General features: G+C 45.8%; 1 protein-coding gene across 1 annotated transcript; it reads left to right on the top strand.

The window, feature by feature from the left end:
• The first annotated feature begins 18026 nt into the window (after positions 1-18026).
• Positions 18027-18706, top strand: LOC114113745 (ADP-ribosylation factor-like protein 2-binding protein). Its single transcript, XM_042247317.1, is given in 2 exon segments — positions 18027-18068; positions 18140-18706. Coding segments are annotated over 2 exon segments (609 nt in total).
• The last annotated feature ends 133 nt before the right edge of the window (positions 18707-18839 follow it).

The following is an 18839-nucleotide window of genomic DNA, read 5'->3' as shown; positions in this document are numbered from 1 at the left end:
GAAGCTCTGGGCCAGAGGTGGCGCTTATATAGTGCTGGGAGCGTGGCTGGCTGATGGTGCCAACCAACTAATTGAGGTATTATCAGCTTTGGTTTGCCTGGCAGAAAGAGGTCAAGTCCAAAACTCGAAACACACCTTGGTAATCACCCCAAATTTCCAAATTGCTTTGTCTCCCCAGGGTTACTCATCTGAAGTAAGCTTAAGTTGGGAGAGGGGCCATCCTGCAAGGCTGGACACAGCCCTAATCTCCGAGAGACTTACCCTCCCATCCCGGGAGTGACAAGTCAGCGTTTCCATACCTCCCCTGTGTCCCCACAGCCACTCTGCCAGCCCATCAAGCCTCAGGAGTTTACAGGATAGGTGCAGAGCCTCAGTGAGGACATAGGGGAAGAAGGGAGGAGAAGTGGGAGGGCTGGGAAGGAGAAGGAGGATGAGGAGATGGAAAATGCAAGAGTGAGAGAAGGGTTAGCATCCCTCTGGGGCTCTTGCCACCCAGGCAGGAAAAGGTACACATCTGAATCTCACAGCAGGATGTGTTCTTAACCATGTGGGCCTTGGATGGAGAGCTGGTTGGGGAGCTGGGAAAATAGGGTGCAGGGGGCTCAGGCCAAGAAACAGAGGGATGTGCAGTGGACTGAAAGGATGCACAGACCACAGCCAGAGCTTCCCCAGTGGCTTAGTGGTAAAGAATCTGCCTGCAGTGCAGGAAGTGCGGGAGACAGGGGTTGATCCCTGGGTCTGGAAGATCCCCTAGAGGAGGCATAACAGTGCACTCCGGTATTCGTACCTGGAGAATCCCACGGACAAAGGAGCCTGCTAGGCTATGGTCCGTAGGGTCGCAAAGAGTCGGACACGACTGAAGCACCTAAGAACACACGCACACACAGACCATAGCTGAGGACTTTGAGAAAGGCAACAGACAGGGAGGGGGCCTGTGGGGAAGAGAAAGCTGGAGGAAGACTAACCCAGGAAGGAAGAGTGTGCAGACCACCTGGTCCAGGTCAGAGAGACCACCAATCTTTCCTATTCCAAGCTCACACTAGAGAAATGAATCCAGGATTTCTCATTTCTCCTCTCAGCTCCCCTAAGATACATCATCTACACCACCCAGGAAGCTTGAGTGGCTCCCTGGGATGGCTATAAACTACATCCACCCGCAGCTGGGCAGGGTACATTTAACTTGATTCAGACCACAGGCAAGTAAAGGCTCTTTCCATCCTCAGTTTTCTAAAATATATTTTTATTTATCATTACAATGTATACGATAGAGCTGATTACTTCCAATCACATCATGATCTCGTAGATTTTTTTCCCCAATATTCTTTGCATTACTCTTTATTCCATATTAGAAATAAAAGTTTCAGATATCTTTTGACTCAGTGTTCCAAGTTCTTGGGACATATCATCAGTACTTCCCACTCTCCTGTTGGGTTCTTGCCTCTTATCTCTGACTCTTTTTCCAGGGCACATTGTTGACTAAAATCCATGAATTCTACAGAAAAATCATTTAAACTGCTAATTTCCCTTTTCTTGTCACCATCAAGGTTCTTAAAAAAAGAAGAATGATTGCTATTTGTAAGGTTGTTGAGAGGATGGTTATGAGAAAAGCAAACTGTCCTATCACTTATCATGTGTGGTATGAATGTTTAATCACTGTTACATTTACCTCCCACTGCCCTTCAGAAGCAAAGACCAGTCTTAATTACTCCAAGGCTGAAAGCGGACCTCCAGGTTCTCCGGAAAATGTCTTTACTTAAAGAGAAAGAGAAAGGAGACTTCTCTTTCCTCTTCTAATTTGGCCTCCTTTGTCCCCAGATACCTGCTCCTCCAGGAATGCCCCCTCATTTATCTCACCCAGCCCCTTTGTTTACCCCTCACCTTCTGGCTGCTCAGTATATGTGCTCTCAACAAAGAGTGCAGGGTAATTGCTCCCCTACAAGCTCACTGGGAGTCGAGCCAGTTTAAACCAGTGACCCGTGAAACCTTAGTTCTGGGAACTCTGCTCCTGTTTCCTTCAAGCACACAAAGACCCTCAAGTCAAGTGGCCTCGGACAGGGTGGCAAGTGGAGGTTCTGTATGATCGAGGTCTGCTTGGATCGCAGAATTCAATGTCCTCAGACTTCTGGACTTTCTACATACACGCGCGCGCGCGCACACACACACACACACACACACACACACGCAGGAGCAAAACACAACGTGTACTGTGCATTCACAGTAACCATACATACATCTGTACACACTCACAAAACCTCTCACACACACGCAGACACGCTCTCAACACAGTTCCCTGCCCAGCGCTCTTTCCCATGAAGCCCTTGATGTCACAAATGGGCATTCCCCGCTTTGTCTTCTAAACCTCATTCCCTCATGGCCCTGATTCTTGCCCAAAGCATCTCACTAATCTGAGAAACCAAGATACAGCAACTGGGTCCAAACAAAGGCACAGGCTGAGAGTTAGGCAGCCCAGGTCCTACCCTCACTCAGATACCACCCGCGTCTTCTCTCTGCTGCTCAGCCTCTTCCAAACAAGGAGGGCGGCTCACCTGAGCAAGGGATTCATGCAGACCTACTGAAGCCCAGGGGGCAGGAGGAAGGGGCAGCAGGGGGCAGTGCCCCAGTGTCTTGGCCACCGCCATCTCAGCCCACTGACACCCATGAAGGATAGTCCACCTGGTGAGAGTGGGGATGGTGGCCTGGTGACTGGGTTGGGAGATGGGGACTTTACAACACAGCACATAAAGCCACTCTCATTGCCGACCCGTGAGGTTGATCCTGACTCCAAAATCCAAATAGTGTTTTGGGTTCAAGTGTGGCTGATGCCCGCATCCAAAGAGACCCTGAGAATGAATGAGGAAATGTCCTGCACCGTCTTCCTGCCCCACCCGCTGTGGTTTTCAGTGCTATCACAGAGAAATTCTTCAGAACAATTAGCTGATTTCCACCCTTTGGCAGCTGCCAATGCCAGGGCCCAGTCTGAAGATGCTGAGAAGTCAGTTTGCATTTCAAACATCAAGAACAAAGTCCAAAGAGCTTGAGGTGGAAGTCTGGGACTCTAATGAGGGCCCAGCCCAAATCTCTTATTCCTGACAAATCCCACTCTAATCCCCCACACCCACAGACAAAAAAGCCCAGCCGCTCTCCTCTGACACCTCTTAGGGAGAGAAATGGTGTGCTTCTGGCCGGGAGGTGCCACCGCTGAAAGCAGTAGGTGGGGCTTTCTAGGAGGTGAGGGCACAGGGGTCCCAGGGGAGACACAGGACCCTGCACCACCTCCTCTCCGTGGTCACAGCTGCGCCTCCCAGGACGGCGCCCTGACCAAGACTGCCTCTGCTCTGGGGAAGCTGGGCCCTCACTGGGAGAACTAGGGAGGAGGAAAAGGGATTGCTCCTGCCCACAGGCAGCCCCAGCTTCTCCAGGGACCAGTGCACTCAGATGCGGGTGCTCAAGGCTAAGGACAGGCTTGGCAACACAGGGCACAGCCGCTGGGCCAAGGACAGCAGGTGGGAAAGAGCCAAAGAGGGAGAAAGAGATGGGCTGCACCAAGATGGGGGACCCTGGGCCAGGAGGCCTGGCAGGAAGGGCGGGGTGGACGGTGTCCTGGGCAGAGTAGGCCCTAAGGTCTGCAGTCAGAGGGCATGCTCCTCCACAAGGAACCTCTCCTCGACACTGAGCTCTGAGCCGAGTCTCCTCAGGGAGGGGCCAGCCCTGTGGCATCTGGAGCTCAGGAAAAAAAGTCTAAGGCCCAGCAGCTGCAGTCTTGAACTTAGCTCAGTCCTGAAGGAGAGGGCCAGGAGAGAAAGGATGGCTTCCTCACAGTGCCCAGACTCTCCCAGCCAGAAATCTTTCAGAGCGATGCCATGGGAGGGCCCTCTAGCCAGAAGCCGGAGGCCCAAGCCCCAGGCTCCAGACCCCTCCGGGCCTCCAGTTAGCCAGTCATGAAATAGAGCTGATACACCTCTGCTCTCCCATTTGAGCAGAGAGGATGGGAGGTGAGTTAAATACAGTAAAGGGCTTTATAAACTGAAGAGCAGGAGTCCTGTGTTGACTCGGGGGGTTCTAATAGCAGAAAAGCAAGTCATGAGGGTGCTGGCTGGGTGGCAGGCTCCATAATTAACACTCTACAGACTTCTCCCCACTTGACCCTCATTGCAATCCTATAGGGAAGATTTGTAGCTCCATTTTACAGATGAGGAAAACTGGGGCCTGGAAATTAAGTGACTTGTCCAAGACCACAAGTGCAAAGCCAGGCCTCCGACTCAGTTCTGTCCCAATCTGGAGGCCATGCTTGTGGCCCCACAGGGCGTTCAGTGTCTGTTCCTGCCCAGAGCTCAGTGCATGGAGCAAGCCCTGACTCTGAACAGTTAATGGGATTTGATCACATTCTGGAAATGGCAGGTAAAACCAGAGCATGGAGTGGGGAGAAGAGTCACAAAGACCACCACACACTTGTCCAGGGATGGTCCCAGGAGGGCGCTTTGTGTCATTTCCCCCACAGAGGTGACAGTTTGTGCTGAGCTATCCCCCTCCTTCCTGGTCAGGCCCATGGCCCGGATTTTGCAAACTGGTGGACCCCAGTCTGGAGCCGTGGGCCACTGAGACACAAAGCAGTTCACAGCTGCCAACCGTTGCCTCCCTCAGCCTCTGCGTGAGGCCCTGGTGTGAGCCCGCCGCCCTCACCCACGCCCAGCCACCACTTCCTGGGCACCTCTCTGGCCGGGCACTACCCTGACCTCCTCTCACCCACTTTTCCTCTGTCCTAGGGATCATGAAGAGTCCTCAGACTTAAAGCCCCTTCCCCCTTCCCTTTACACCCCAAACTGATGCATCATTTAGGAGCAGCCCAGCCCCATCACAAAGCCTCATATGACCAGCCTGGCCCCTCGGCCTCTTCTGTCCTAAAGCACCTGGGACGCCTGTTGCCCCTACCACATCCATAAGTCACATGAGGGCATCTTCCCTCCCTTAAACCAGTGTGAAAGCCCTTGGAGGGCAGGCCTCATACCTGGGGGAGTCCTCTGTCCCCCAGCACCCAGCCAGCTTTGTACAACTCAGGAAGTTCTTGGTTCCCTGTAAAAGCCAAGCCACAGCCTCATAGGCATACGTGCCAGCACTTAACAGTTTCTGACATTTGTGGAGTGTCTTCAACTTTTTAAAACCCTTCACTTATCTGACTCGACAGACAAATGGGCAAAAAACACCACCTAGAGATACACACCCTCCTGTGACTCACAGACAAAGCACTTTCACACAACTTGTGACCCCAAATGGAAATGACAAAAGCATTAAGCATGAGTTTGAAGACTGATGCAGTCAGGAGGTAGATTCTGTCCCAACCTACCCACTGATTCTGCTCTCTGTTAAAAGGCATGAAGATTAGAACAGGAAGTGAAGGTCAGGCACAGAGTTCAGAGGACCCAGAAAGAATGTCCAAACTCTGTTTCCTTAAGACTTCATTCTCTCCAAGGAATCCAACATGGACCACTATCCATTCAATCATCTCTCCAAACATCCGTTCATTCTCTCAGCAGTCACTGTTAAATGCCTACATATGGTTGGTCCCAGGCTACCCAATAGGAACACAATGATACGCAAGACAGGGTCCAAGATCCAGAAAAGCTTCCCGTTGTATTGAAGGAAGGGATCAGTCATGTAAACAGCTCCTTATAGTACTTTGGGGGTCAGCATTTTTGACAGAAGATCAAAAAAGTGCTATGAGTAGACAATGAATAAAGGCTATGGAAGGTATCAGGGAGAAGGTCGTTTTCAGTGGGGTGTTGAGGGATGAGTAGGAGTGGGCCCAGTGGGTGGACAATAGGAGAAATATACCCCACATAGAGAGGAAAACATTTCAAATGTTGGTGAGGGGAGAGAGTTGGTGAGAGATCCCACATACTTGTAGAACAGGAGACATGGAGGAGGGGGAGAGGTGATAACAAACAGCTGGATGTGTAGGTCGAAACTGATGGCAATGATCTCTGTTCTGTGCTGCAAATTTGGAACTTCAATCTGTGGACAGTGGCCCTCAGTGCTGAGTGCACATCAGATCACTAGATAGCTTTTTTTTTCTTTTTTTAAATCTATTTTTAATTGAAGGATAATCGCTTTACAGTATTATGTTGGTTTCTGCCAAATATCCCCATGAATCAGCCATAGGTATACCTATGTACCCACCTTCTTGAGCCTCCCTCCCACCCCACCCTTCTAGGTTGTTACAGAGCCCAAGTTTGAGTTCCCTGAGTTATACAGCAAATTCCTATTGGCTATCTATTTTAGGTATAGTAATGTATGTTTCCATGTTACTGTGTCCAAACATCCCACCCTCTGCTTCCTCCCCCCCACCACCGTGTCCATAAGTCTGCTCTCTATGTCTGTGTCTCCATTGTTGCCGTGCAACTGGGCAACCTGAAAGAAATGGATAGCTTTTTAAAATCCAGGTCCTCAAACTCTAGTCCTGACTTCCGGAGTCAGAATCTTAGGGAATGTGGCCCAGAAACTTGTATTTTTGTAAAGCTCCAGCTTGCTTTGATGTTGATGAACTAATTTTTATAACAAAAGAAACTTTATCAAAGGAGGAAACTTCCATGTTTTTATGAAGGGCTGGGTAACAATAAGAGAGTCACCTGTTCTGTCTTCAAACCAGACACAGAGTTTCGTCTAGTCCAAGAGGTCTGGACCAGTCACTCAGCCTTTAGATACAGCTGCAAATGCTGATGACTACAAGGTACCCAGAGCCGTTAAAAGGGGGCAGGGAGCTTGAAAACACATTGCCGAGAACAAGAAAATGCAAACCAGAGCCCAGGGCAAAATATGCACGATACATACATCTGATGGATCTCAAAAACATCCTGCTGCAGTGAAGAAGTCAGACACGAAAAGAATATGTGCTGCATGATTCCGTTTGTACGAAATTTTAAAAGAGACAAAACTAACCTATTGTGACAGAAAGCAAGCCCAGCCTGGGCCTGAGGGCTGGCGGGGGAAGGACTGCAAAGGGGCAGGAGAGCATTTTGGAAGGTGACCTTGATTTTGACTGTGGCAGTAGTTACCCTGGTATATACATTTATTAAAATTGATTGAAATGAATTGTTACTGTATGTAAATTGGACCTCAAAGAAGTTGATTTTAAAAGGGAAATAGGAAGAGACAACAGGAAGAACAGAACACTCCTGTTAAAGATAACATGAGCTCTGGGCTATTCTTCGGAATAGGTATTCCAAGGAACTTCACTGTATTGATTTGTCCCCGTTTATACCAGGCCATGGTTCCTTAAGGCAACAGCCATGTTATGCTTCTCCATAGCAGGGCAACCTCGTGGTACATTGGTCTCAATGAAATTTAACTAAATGGATAAATAACTCGCCCAGGAAGAATATGTAACATGAAAAGAACAGTAGATCAAAGAAGGCACCCAAGAAAACATCAGTGCTTAAATACTTTTCATTTTATTTTTTACTATAAAATATTTCAGTCATATAGAAAACAATATAGCAAACACCTATGTGTTCACCATCAAAGTTAACCAGATGGACATCTCTCTCTTAAAGTGTGTAGAATCCTCAGTTTGATGACCATGTGGAAGAAAGAAGCGTACGCAAAAGTGAACTGCAGATCTGAATGTGAATGAGATTCACAACAGTAAACCTTTTAGAAAACACCAAAGAATATCATCATGATCTTTGAGTAAAGAGCAGAGTATAGGACATGAGAAGCACCGCACAAAAGAAAAATACGATGAACTTATGAAATACAGTAACTACTTTATCAAAAAGCTCCACTGAAGAGTGAAAAAGTAATCTACAGAGTAGGAAACAGTATTCATACATGAGCAAAGGGCTAATATCCAGAACATATAAAGAACCCCTATAAATCAACAAAAGAGACGGACAGCCTACTCAGTAGAAAAATGGGCAGAAGACAGTTACAGAAGATGGTATCCAAATGGCAATAAATATATAAAAGGAGCCCAGCATCATTAACCACTATGGGACATACAAATTCAAACCACCAAGACATACAATAATGCATCCTTCTTCCAAACAGCTAAAATACAAAAGAAAAGTGAAAGTGAAAGTCGCTCAGGCGTGTCTGACTCTTGGCCACCCCGTGGACTATACAGTCCATGGAATTCTCCAGGCCAGAACACTGGAGTGGGTAGCCTTTCCCTTCTCCAGGGGATTTTCCCAACCCAGGGATAGAACCCAGGTCTCCCACATTGCAGGCAGATTCTTTACCAGCTGAGCCACAAGGGAAGCCCAAAATACAAAAGAAACTATCAAATGTTAGCAAAACTATGGAGCAGCTGGAACTCTCCTACACTACTAGGATGGCTACCTAGGGAAATTATTTGGAGTATCTGACATAACTTAGCACATCAGTGCCCTACGAACTTGGCAATCTCACTAGCAGGTATTCACAAAGCCATCGAGAGGACACGTGTATTCACCAAAAGGCATGGACTGGAATTTTCATTGACACGTTGTTCATGACAGCTGAAAATATGAATCCAGTGCCCCATCACAACAGAGAACACAAGTAAACTGGGGATAGCACACTGATGAGAATGAACGACTTTCAACTGCACGGCTGGTTTGGGATGATTCTTCATATATCGTGTTAAGTAGAAGAGTCCAGCCACAAACCATATGCTTCTGCTTATATAAAGTACAAACACATTAAAACCTAACCTATGGGAATTCCCTGGTGATCCAGCAGTTAAGAATCTGCCTGCCAGTGCAGCGGAGATGGGTTCAATCCCTGATCAGGGAAGATTCCACATTACACAGGGCAGCTAAGCCCATGAGCCCCAACTGCTGAAGCCGATGACCCTAGAACGTGTGCTCTGCAACAAGGGAAGCCACTGCAGAGAGAAGCCTGTACATCAGAGCTAGAGAGCAGCCCCTGCTCACCGCAACTAGAGAAAGCCCACACACAGCAACAAAGATCCAGCCCAGCCAAAAATAAATGATACATTTTTAAAAAGCTAACCTTTGCTGCTAGAAATCAGTATTTTCCTGGGGTTGGGTGGGATGGGAAGTGGTTGGAAGGGAGCTGGGCATACGGGCTTCTAGGGTCGTGGGAATGGATGTCACATGAGTGGGTTCAATTTGTGAAAAGTCATCAGGCTGAACACTTGAGGTCTGTCCTCTTTTCTGTATGTATATTACAGTCCAATAAGTTTTTTTTAAATGTTGCAGAACTCTAGCATTTAATGAGTAGACTGAGGAAGAGAAAGCCACAAAAGAGATTGAGAAGGCAGGGCATAAGAGGTCACAAGAAAATAAGGGTAAAGAGGGTGAACAGAGTCAGAGCTTCAGAGGGTTTAGGGAAATGACAAAAAATAGGCCACTGTGGGGACTATGATGTTGTCCCTGGAGACTTTAGTGGGTGCACAGTCAGTGTGGTGGGCAGAGGGAGATCCTGATGGTAGAGGGCAAGGTGAATGGGATGTGCTGGGCAGATTCTTATCTTGCCAGGGTCTCCCTCCAACTCTGAAAGAAGGTCCTCCAAAGCCACCTCTCATGTCCCCCACTCCAGCTCCCTCCAAAGGCACCCGAACACCTCTGAGCCAGGCCCCCAGCCTGGACAGCACATCTAGCCACACTGAGTAAGAACTTCTAGCACCCTCTCCCTCCAAGGCTATACTGGCTTCTGCTGCCAGAGGCACCCTTCTCATGACACAGGCTGTAAAGACTGACTGGGCAGGTAGAGAGTCAGCTCTGGCCAGATGCTGCAATGGCAGAGAGACAACTGGAGCCCTTGGTGGCCTGGGACGGCCTGCTGGACGGCTGGCTTGTTGTTTTCAGAAAGCCTTGGAGGAAAGGGCCTTCTGGCACAGGGAGGGGGGTGGGCGTTTTTATACGTTCCAGTGAATTGGTTCATTAATTGGATAATTTCCTGTGCTTGATTTTTCTAGCCAAAATGGGTCAGTGCCTCAGATCTTGAACATACCTTAGCTGAAATCCTGGAGTCACAAGATGCTTTGATTTTTCTGACATTAATGCTTCCCTGGTGGCTCAGACATTAAAGAATCTGCCTGCAGTGAAGGAGACCCAGATTTGATTTTTGGGTCAAGAAGATCCCCTTGACAAGGGAATGGCTACCCATTCCAGTATTCTCACCTGGAGAATTCCAAGAACAGAGGAGCCCGGAGAGCTACAGTCCATGAGGTCACAAAGAGCTGGACACGACTGAGCAACAAACACTTTCACACTTTCACTCTGACGTTAGTCTTATTTTGCCTTTATCAGATCCAAAGCAGAAAAGCACTTAGGCTGTCCTATGGATGGGCTGCTCCCTAAGGGGGCCCAACCCTAAACTTCAAGGCATCTGCTTAATGACTTGCCATGCTCCTCTCGTCTTCAGTGACCTGGGTCATTGGCTCTTGTCACTCAGATCTCAGCTTTTAAGGAAGAGGTTTGTAGGAGAACTTTGTCTCTAGAAATTGTGTTCAAAGTATGGTCCTCCTTAGAGAAAGTTTATAACTACTGGGTCCATGCACTCTGGAGCCCACTCATCACAATTAGAAAGACGCCCCCATGCCCCAACAAAGAGCCCACATGCTGCAACTAAGACTCAACACAGCCAAGAGTATAAATAGATAACTGTTTTTAGATAAATAAATTACAAGGGATGAAAAGGAGGGATGGAAATCTGTACCTGTGAGCCAGTGACTATGCATAAACATTATTTAGGGCTGATTCAAACAAGCGCTTTGAATGAAAATATTGATGAAGCATTATGGGAAATGTGAACTGAGACTGAATCGGTGATCATATTACTAAAGAGTTAATGTTCATTCCACAGAGGGTCATAGTGTTATTCAGTCAGTTCAGTCCCCCAGCCATGTCCGACTCTTTGCAGCCCCATGGACTGCAGCATGCCAGGCTTCCCTGTCCATCACCAACTCCCAGAGCTTGCTCAAACTCATGTCCGTTGAGTCAGTGATGCCATCCAACCATCTCATAATGTTACTATGGTCACATTATGTAAAGGGTCTTTATATTTGAGAGAAGCTTACGAAAAAATTTATGAATAAAATGATATGACATCAGGATTTGCTTCACCATAATCAGGAGGGGTAAGAGGAGTGGATAGAACAAAGATAAAACAAGATAATGAGTTGACTGTTGACCTGGGCGAAGGGTCCAGAAGCACTGATTATACTACTCTCATTTTCATAAGAGGAATTTTGAAATTTGTTTGAAATTTTCCATAAGAAAAAGATTTTTAAATAGCTACTTCACATAAAACTAAATATAACACTTTTCTTCTCTATAATACACGAGCAATTTTTGCTTTAAATAGCAATTTCCCTTCCAAGTACACCCAAATGAGGACATTATTGCATATAACTCAAATTTGTAATTTGCCCGAACCTGGCCACTATAATAAGAAGTTGGGTGGTAAGATCAAAATCCAAAAATAATTTGACAGTTTGGGGCTTGAGCCAAATCTAACAAGAAAGATTTAACAGAGATTAATGTAAATCAAAACCTTAGATGTATGAAAACAAAACAAGCTGTATGGTTCAGACTGGGGAGATTCACAATAGCTTTTATAAAGTGGCGCCAGCTCAGGATGACTCAGCAGCAGGAAAGGACTGCCAGACTCACCTGCAAGGTTGGAGGATGCACGAAAAGTAGTCCCGATGTGCATGCTTTTCATGAGCTAGTTAATCCTCATCTAGCGGGTTGGGCTGTATTCCCTATATCCAGAGTGTGACAGGCAGCCTGGGAGGGAGCATGACAAAGCACAGGAGGAAATGGAAGTGTTCAGCTTGGAGAAGGAATCTGATAAAGAGACAACCATCCTCAAACATGTGGAGATTCTCATGCAGAGGGAGACTTGCTCCCTCTGGTCACAGAGGGGAAACCTTGGACCAATGGGTAGAATTTACAAAGTAGGACAAAGCTTAGCATCTTCTGTGAGAGAGAGGAGGACCCCACCCAGGAGGGTGGATTGCCATTTAGAGAACTGGTTTTGGAGAGGACTCCAGTATCTAAATGGGGCTCCTCTTAATGGCCTCTGAAGTCATTTCTAGCCTTAAGAGTCTGATTCTTCAGAACTCAATAAACAGCAGTAACTCTAAAAATAATGATGGTAATATAGATTTATTGAGTACTTACCTTGTTCTGGGAGCTGTGCCAGCTCTAGCATGCATTCCATTATTTAATCAGTTCACCAATCAACAAGTGCTATGAAGTGCACATTTTCTACCCAGTATTAAGCAACATATGAACAGTCTATGACGTAGTCCCTCTCTTTAGAAAGTTTGTCATCTAGTTGCTAGTCAAAATTTTCATATCTGTAGTACAATAGCTGCACAAATATCGCTCATTCTATAAAGTGCTTTTCATGTATTCCTTGAAACATCCCTGAGAGACAGATTTTATTTTCATTACCACATTGTTGCTGTTGTTGTTCAGTCGCTCTGCTGCTGCTGCTAAGTCGCTTCAGTCATGTCCGACTCTGTGCGACCCCAGAGACGGCAGCCCACCAGGCTACCCTGTCCCTGGGATTCTCCAGGCAAGAATACTGGAGTGGGTTGCCATTTCCTTCTCCAGTGCATGAAAGTGAAAAGTCAAAGTGAAGTCGCTCAGTCGTGTCCGACTCTTCGCAACCCCATGGACTGCAGCCCATCAGGCTCCTCCGCCCATGGGATTTTCCAGGCAAGAGTACTGGAGTGGGGTGCCATCGCCTTCTCTGGTTCAGTCGCTCAGTCCTATCCAATTCTTCGCAACCCCATGGACTGCAGCACACCAGGCTTCCCTGTCCACCACCATCTCCCAGAGCCTGTTCATGTCCATGGAGTTAGTGATGCCATCCAACTGTCTCATCCTCTGTCATCCCCTTCTCCTCCTGCCCTCTATCTTTCCTAGCATCAGAATCTTTTCTAATGAGTTATCTCTTCACATCAGGTAGCCAAAGTATTGGAGCTTCAGCTTCAGCGCCAGTCCTTCTAATGAATATTCAGGATTGGTTTCCTTTAGGATTGATGACTGGTTTGATCTCCTTGCAGTCCAAGGGACTCTCAAGAGTCTTCTCCAGCACCACAGTTCAAAAGCATCAATTCTTCAGCGCTTAGCCTTCTTTATGGTCCAACTCTCATATCCATACATGACTACTGGAAAAACCATAACATTGACTATACAGACCTTTGTCAACAACTTGGTGTCTCTGCTTTTTAATATGCACTTGACATAAAAACTAATAGCTAAGATTTTTAATTAATCTCTTCTTCTGTGAGTGCCTGTTTCTGGTGTTGCTCAATATGATCCTAGCTTCAAACAAAAGATTAGCTTTTTATTTTTAAAACCTTTTCATCCCTATAATAAAGGAATTAACTTAAAAATTATAATATAAGTTTTAAAAATAGGGAAATAGATGGGGAAGCAGTGGAAACAGTGTCAGACTTTATTTTGGGGGGCTCCAAAATCACTGCAGATGGTGATTGCAGCCATGAAATTAAAAGACACTTACTCCTTGGAAGAAAAGTTATGACCAACCTAGATAGCATATACAAAAGCAGAGACATTACTTTGCCGACTAAGGTCCGTCTAGTTAAGGCTATGGTTTTTCCAGTGGTCATGTATGAATGTGAGAGTTGGACTGTGAAGAAGGCTGAGCACCGAAGAATTGATGCTTTTGAACTGTGGTGTTGGAGAAGACTCTTGAGAGTCCCTTGGACTGCAAGGAGATCCAACCAGTCCATTCTAAAGGAGATCAGCCCTGGGATTTCTTTGGAAGGAATGATGCTAAAGCTGAAACTCCAGTATTTTGGCTGCCTTATGCGAAGAGTTGACTCATTGGAGAAGACTTTGATGCTGGGAGGGATTGGAGGCAGGAGGAGAAGGGACGACCGAGGATGAGATGGCTGGATGGCATCACTGACTCGATGGACGCAGCTCTGAGTGAACTCTGGGAGTTGGTGATGGACAGGGAGGCCTGGCATGCTGCGATTCATGATGTCTCAAAGAGTCGGACACGAATGAGCGACTGAACTGAACTGAAGTTTTGAAAAAGGATTCTAATCACCCAATGATAAATATTCCATAGCAGATGAAACAAAAAATAAAGTGTGCTAAATTATCTAAATTTTATTATCCATAAGAACTGTGAGAGAGAGTGTTTGGGGTATTTTTGTTTTTGTTTTTGTCTTAGTTTTAAAGTAAACATAACAAAATGGACAAAGTCTGGGACTATTTTAAAGCTGAGCTTTGGAACAGACTTTATTTGATTTTAAGCAGAAAATCTGTGAGCAGATCCTAGCTAAAGGAGGGGCTAGGAGAAGTCAAGTTTAGAGGAAGCAATGGTGAGCATCAGCCTCCCGAAACAGAAGAGTCCCCTAGGCAGCTGGACCAGATTTCAGCACCAAGGACAGAGTAGGGCTCTGAATAAAAGTAGGCCTCTGCAGAGCCTGGCAGGCTACAGTCCATGGGGTCACAAAAGAGTCGGACATGACTTAGAGACTAAATAACAACTGCCATCAAAAGGATTCCCAAGTGGTGCAGTAGTAAAGAATCTGCCTGCCAGCACAGGAGACGCTAGAGATGTGTGTTTGCCTGGCAGGTATAGTCCATGGGATCGCAAAGAGTTGGACACGACTCAACATGCATGCATGCACGCTGCCATCAAAAATCAGAGGCACCCCACTGCCTAAATGTATTGTGAAGAGATAAAACTCCATCTATGTTATTAATAAAGCGTGGAGGTTACAAGTAGGGATTCTGGGGTCCAACAACACTTGTTCAAACCCTGGCTCTACCACTTGCTAACTGTGACCTTTACCACAGTGTGAACTTTACCTCTCTGTGTCCCCTTTTCCTCTGTGTAAAATGAGGATAAACACACCTACTTCATGGGATCATTATGAAGACTAAATGAGTTACCCCCCAAATTCCCCTCCTATCCAGGCTGCCACATAACATTGAGCAGAGTTCCATGTGCTATACAGTACGTCCTTGTTGGCTATCAATTTTAGATATAGCAGTGTGCACGTGTCCATTAAAAACTCCTGACTGGATACATGTATATATACACACACATATACATATGTATATATATGCATATCTGAGTCCCTTCACTGTTCACCTAAAACTATCACAGCATTGTTTATTAATTGCCTATATCCCGATACAAAATTTAAAAGTTAAAATAAAAGGACAATGAGTTACACATGGAATTCTCAAAACAATGTCTAGGCAGGTAAAAATTACTAAATAAACTTTTACTTCATTTACTGTTTTTCCAGAAACTTGAAATCTCAGGATATGAGAGGAAAAGGAGGTCCAAGTGTTGTAGCCAAAGTCTTGCCAGGAGGAGGGATGGCTGCCATTGAATCACAAGGAATGAGGATATAGCAGCTGCTTTTGACCACATGCTCCCACCACTTTGGCCCAAAGACCCAAGAGGGAGGTAAGGAAAGGCTGCCCCGGAGGTGAGCCAGGCTGGGCACTGAAGTTAGCCATTTGGCTATTACTGAGTCGTTTGGAATTCTTGGCCACGACTGAACACTGAAGCCAGTATGTAAAATGTGCCAGCCCAGGGGTGTGGCCTGCCACGAGATGGATCCAGAAAGAGTGGAGCACATCATGGCAGTTGGACATATTACAAAGTCTGACACAGTTGACTTAACCCCAAAGACTCCCTCAGCACCCCATTCTCTCTTCATCTCTCACTCACTCCACACACAGCTGCTAATATAACTTCCTGCAGGCCACATTTCCTGTGTGCTGCCCTCTAATCTAGCAAGCATCGTGGGTCCCTTTTATTCTATCAAGCTCATAAAGCTAAATGCATCATTATGTATTGCATTTTAATGGAGATGAGAAACCAGAGAAGTGAGGGGAGGCAGGGCAGAGTTCATGTGCAAGGGAACTAAAGGAACTGATAGGATGGGGGTTCACTCGGGAAGAAACTCGTAGCTTGACAATGTCTATCTGGGCTTTAGCTTCCAGGCAGATGTGCTTATAGGGTCATCAATCCTGGGAGAAAAAAAAAACTATTGCAGAGAGGTGTGGCTAAGGGTAGGGAGAGTTTCTGCATCATCTATCAGGTCCCACTCTCAATATTTGATGCATGAGTGCTGGTCACTGCTGGTGATGGTCTCCATAGTCCTGGGTTCTGGTCATCAGCTACAGGGCAATCCTGGAAATCCTCCTGAGAAAGTGTCACGTCCTTGAGAAAGGACCGCCATTTTCCCTTTGCTTGTCCCATCTCCGCCTTATATAACCCCACCACCCTGCTCACCTTCTTCACAACCATGAAGTCATTCTTAGCCTCAGCACTTGTTAAATTCATCTGCATATCTACTAAGAAGGAGAAAGGTCATGCCCAAAGGACAGCTGAGTCAAAGTATGTGTGCATGTGCCCAGGGAAAGGTGTTTATCCCTGGAGATGGCCAATAATTGTGGAAAGCTGAAACAAACTATTAGAAATACCTTAAGTCCTAGATTTTCTTTGTAGTTCCATCACAAAGGATTATTGTTGGCTAGCTAAGACCCTGCATCTTAATTATCAGTTTCTCAAGCAAAAAGTGAATGAAATATATTAAAGGACATTTAAATATGAACTGTGTTGGCCTTGACTGTAAGAAACCACATCTTTAATAAGGCAGAATGCTTGACCTGAAACAACCAAATGACTAGTGTTAATGGTGGGAGTGGTTATGGAGCTCTAGTGCACACATTTGCTAATTGCTCTCCCTAGCAGCCTAGGAACAGAGAAAACAGCTAGGTATTTATCTCTGTCAGCTAGCCAGGCATTATTTCAGTGACCTTGGGCATCAGAGTGAGGTTCTCAGAAACTCAGCCAGTGGGAGAAAGAATGTCCCGAACGTACAAGGTAGGAGGAAGGATAGAGAGACTGATTCAGTTAGCACATCAGTCTCTGCTGTCAACTGTATAGCAGCAAGCCAAGGAAACCCACTCCCCTCTGAATCCCTACAGAACTTTCTAATGAATTCTTTGGTATATGCCCCTGGTCCTTCACTCCTTCAAGGATCTCAGAGTCTTCTCCACCCTTCCTGGAGGACCAGTTCTTACTAGAAGAGAAGCATCCTCCCCATTCATATCCCAGGCAAACCCAATGCCCCATCCCACATCAGATTCCTGGGAAGCAAACTCTGAGATGGATTTGTGGGCAGAAAACATATGGGGAGGGCCCTTAGGATTAATGTTGTGAAGGAGAGAATGAAGCAGGATTGGTGTAGGGAGCTATCTACTACAGACCCCTAATGCCTTCCAAACTGATTCTTGCTTATCTTTCTCTTAACTTCACCCCACTCTGTTCATCTCATCTACTACTGCAAGCATGATTTTGGAGGTGGCCCTTCCGCCAACTTGGTCCCACTTTCCTGCAATCCTGTTAGCCTCCTCTGACCTCCCTCTCCCTGAACTAGGTTCTACCTTCCTGACCTCACACCAACTATTCTCAGCATCCCCACAGATAACTAATTAGGGCTCAATGATGAATGTTTCTGAGATCCTGGACTCCTGAGTGGCTCAAAGTGCTGTTAGAGTCCTTGCCTCAGACAAGCAGATTAATAAGAAAAACAAAATATCCACCCAAAGAGAAAATGGATTAAACAAAAGAAGAAAAAATTCACAGAAAGTGAAAGTTAAAGAATTAATAAGCAGATTTATAATGTTCAACCTCATTACTAATTGAAGAAATGAAAATAAAACCTGAAAAAAACAGTGAAAAATTCAAAAAGAATATCAAAAAGTGTTCATAAGATTGGAGAAACAAGAAATCATATATTACTTATAAAAGTATATTACTTATAAAAGTATCAATTGGTACAATGTTTCTAGACAGAAGTTTGATGATATAAATCAAAATTTTAAAGTGGCCTAGCAATTCCACATCTAGGAAGGTATCTTAAAGAATGAACAGGATGAGTGCTCAGAGATATGTGTTCATTGCAGCAATGTTTATTATACTGGAAAATAATAGAAATAACATATGCATCAAAGTGCTATGCTACAAGCATATAACGGAATATTGCTCAGTCATTAAGAACGATGTCAGCCGTGGTTACAGGAACCAGGGCGTTGCTTCCAGAGGTCAGTAATGGGAGCCAAGTCCAGAGTGGTGGGTGGGGCATAGAGTTCCTGGGTGCGCTGTGCCGACCCAGACTCGGCTGGGCCCCAGACTGGTGAAACGGCATGGAGTGGATATAGCAGAAGTGACGGAAGTCTTGGAGGAAGAGAGTTTCCCAGTGTCCACTCCCGCCGCCGCTGAAGCTCAGTTTGATGCTATGGTTGACTCTATGGAGGACATTATCATGGATGCGGAATTCCAAGTACAGCAGAGAAATTTCATGGACAAATACTACCAGCAATTTAAAAACACAGAAGAGAATAAACTCACCTACATGGCAATTTTTAATGAAAACCTTTCTTTCATAGAAAAGTATGTTGAAAATCAGCTCCTGGAGCGGATACCCGGATACAACATGGCAATTTTCACCGCAACGTTAAAGCACCATAATGATGAAGCGGTTCATGACGTAGTCAACATGCTCACATTCACAGACTTTCTGGCATTTAAAGAGATGTTTCCACAGTATAGAGCATAAAAAGAAGGCTGACGACTGTATTTATGCAGTGGTTTGGTGGTGACTTCCTTGTGCAAATTAGCTTCCCGGAACAACACGCAGCACTACCTCCTCCGTCCAGGCAGTGGAAGCTTGATATCATGAGCCAAATCGCCTGAAAGAGGCTTCTCCTCGCGATGACAGGAGAGTACATCTTGGAGAAACTAGCTCTGTTCTGCAGCATTTTATTAATTTTAGATATTAATGGGTCAAAAAGATAATTACCTGACTCTCCCAA

Source organism: Ovis aries, chromosome 3, assembly GCF_016772045.2.
Source record: "Ovis aries strain OAR_USU_Benz2616 breed Rambouillet chromosome 3, ARS-UI_Ramb_v3.0, whole genome shotgun sequence".
NCBI classification, from domain to species: Eukaryota; Metazoa; Chordata; class Mammalia; order Artiodactyla; family Bovidae; genus Ovis; species Ovis aries.
This window is presented reverse-complemented; position numbering and strand designations above follow the sequence as displayed.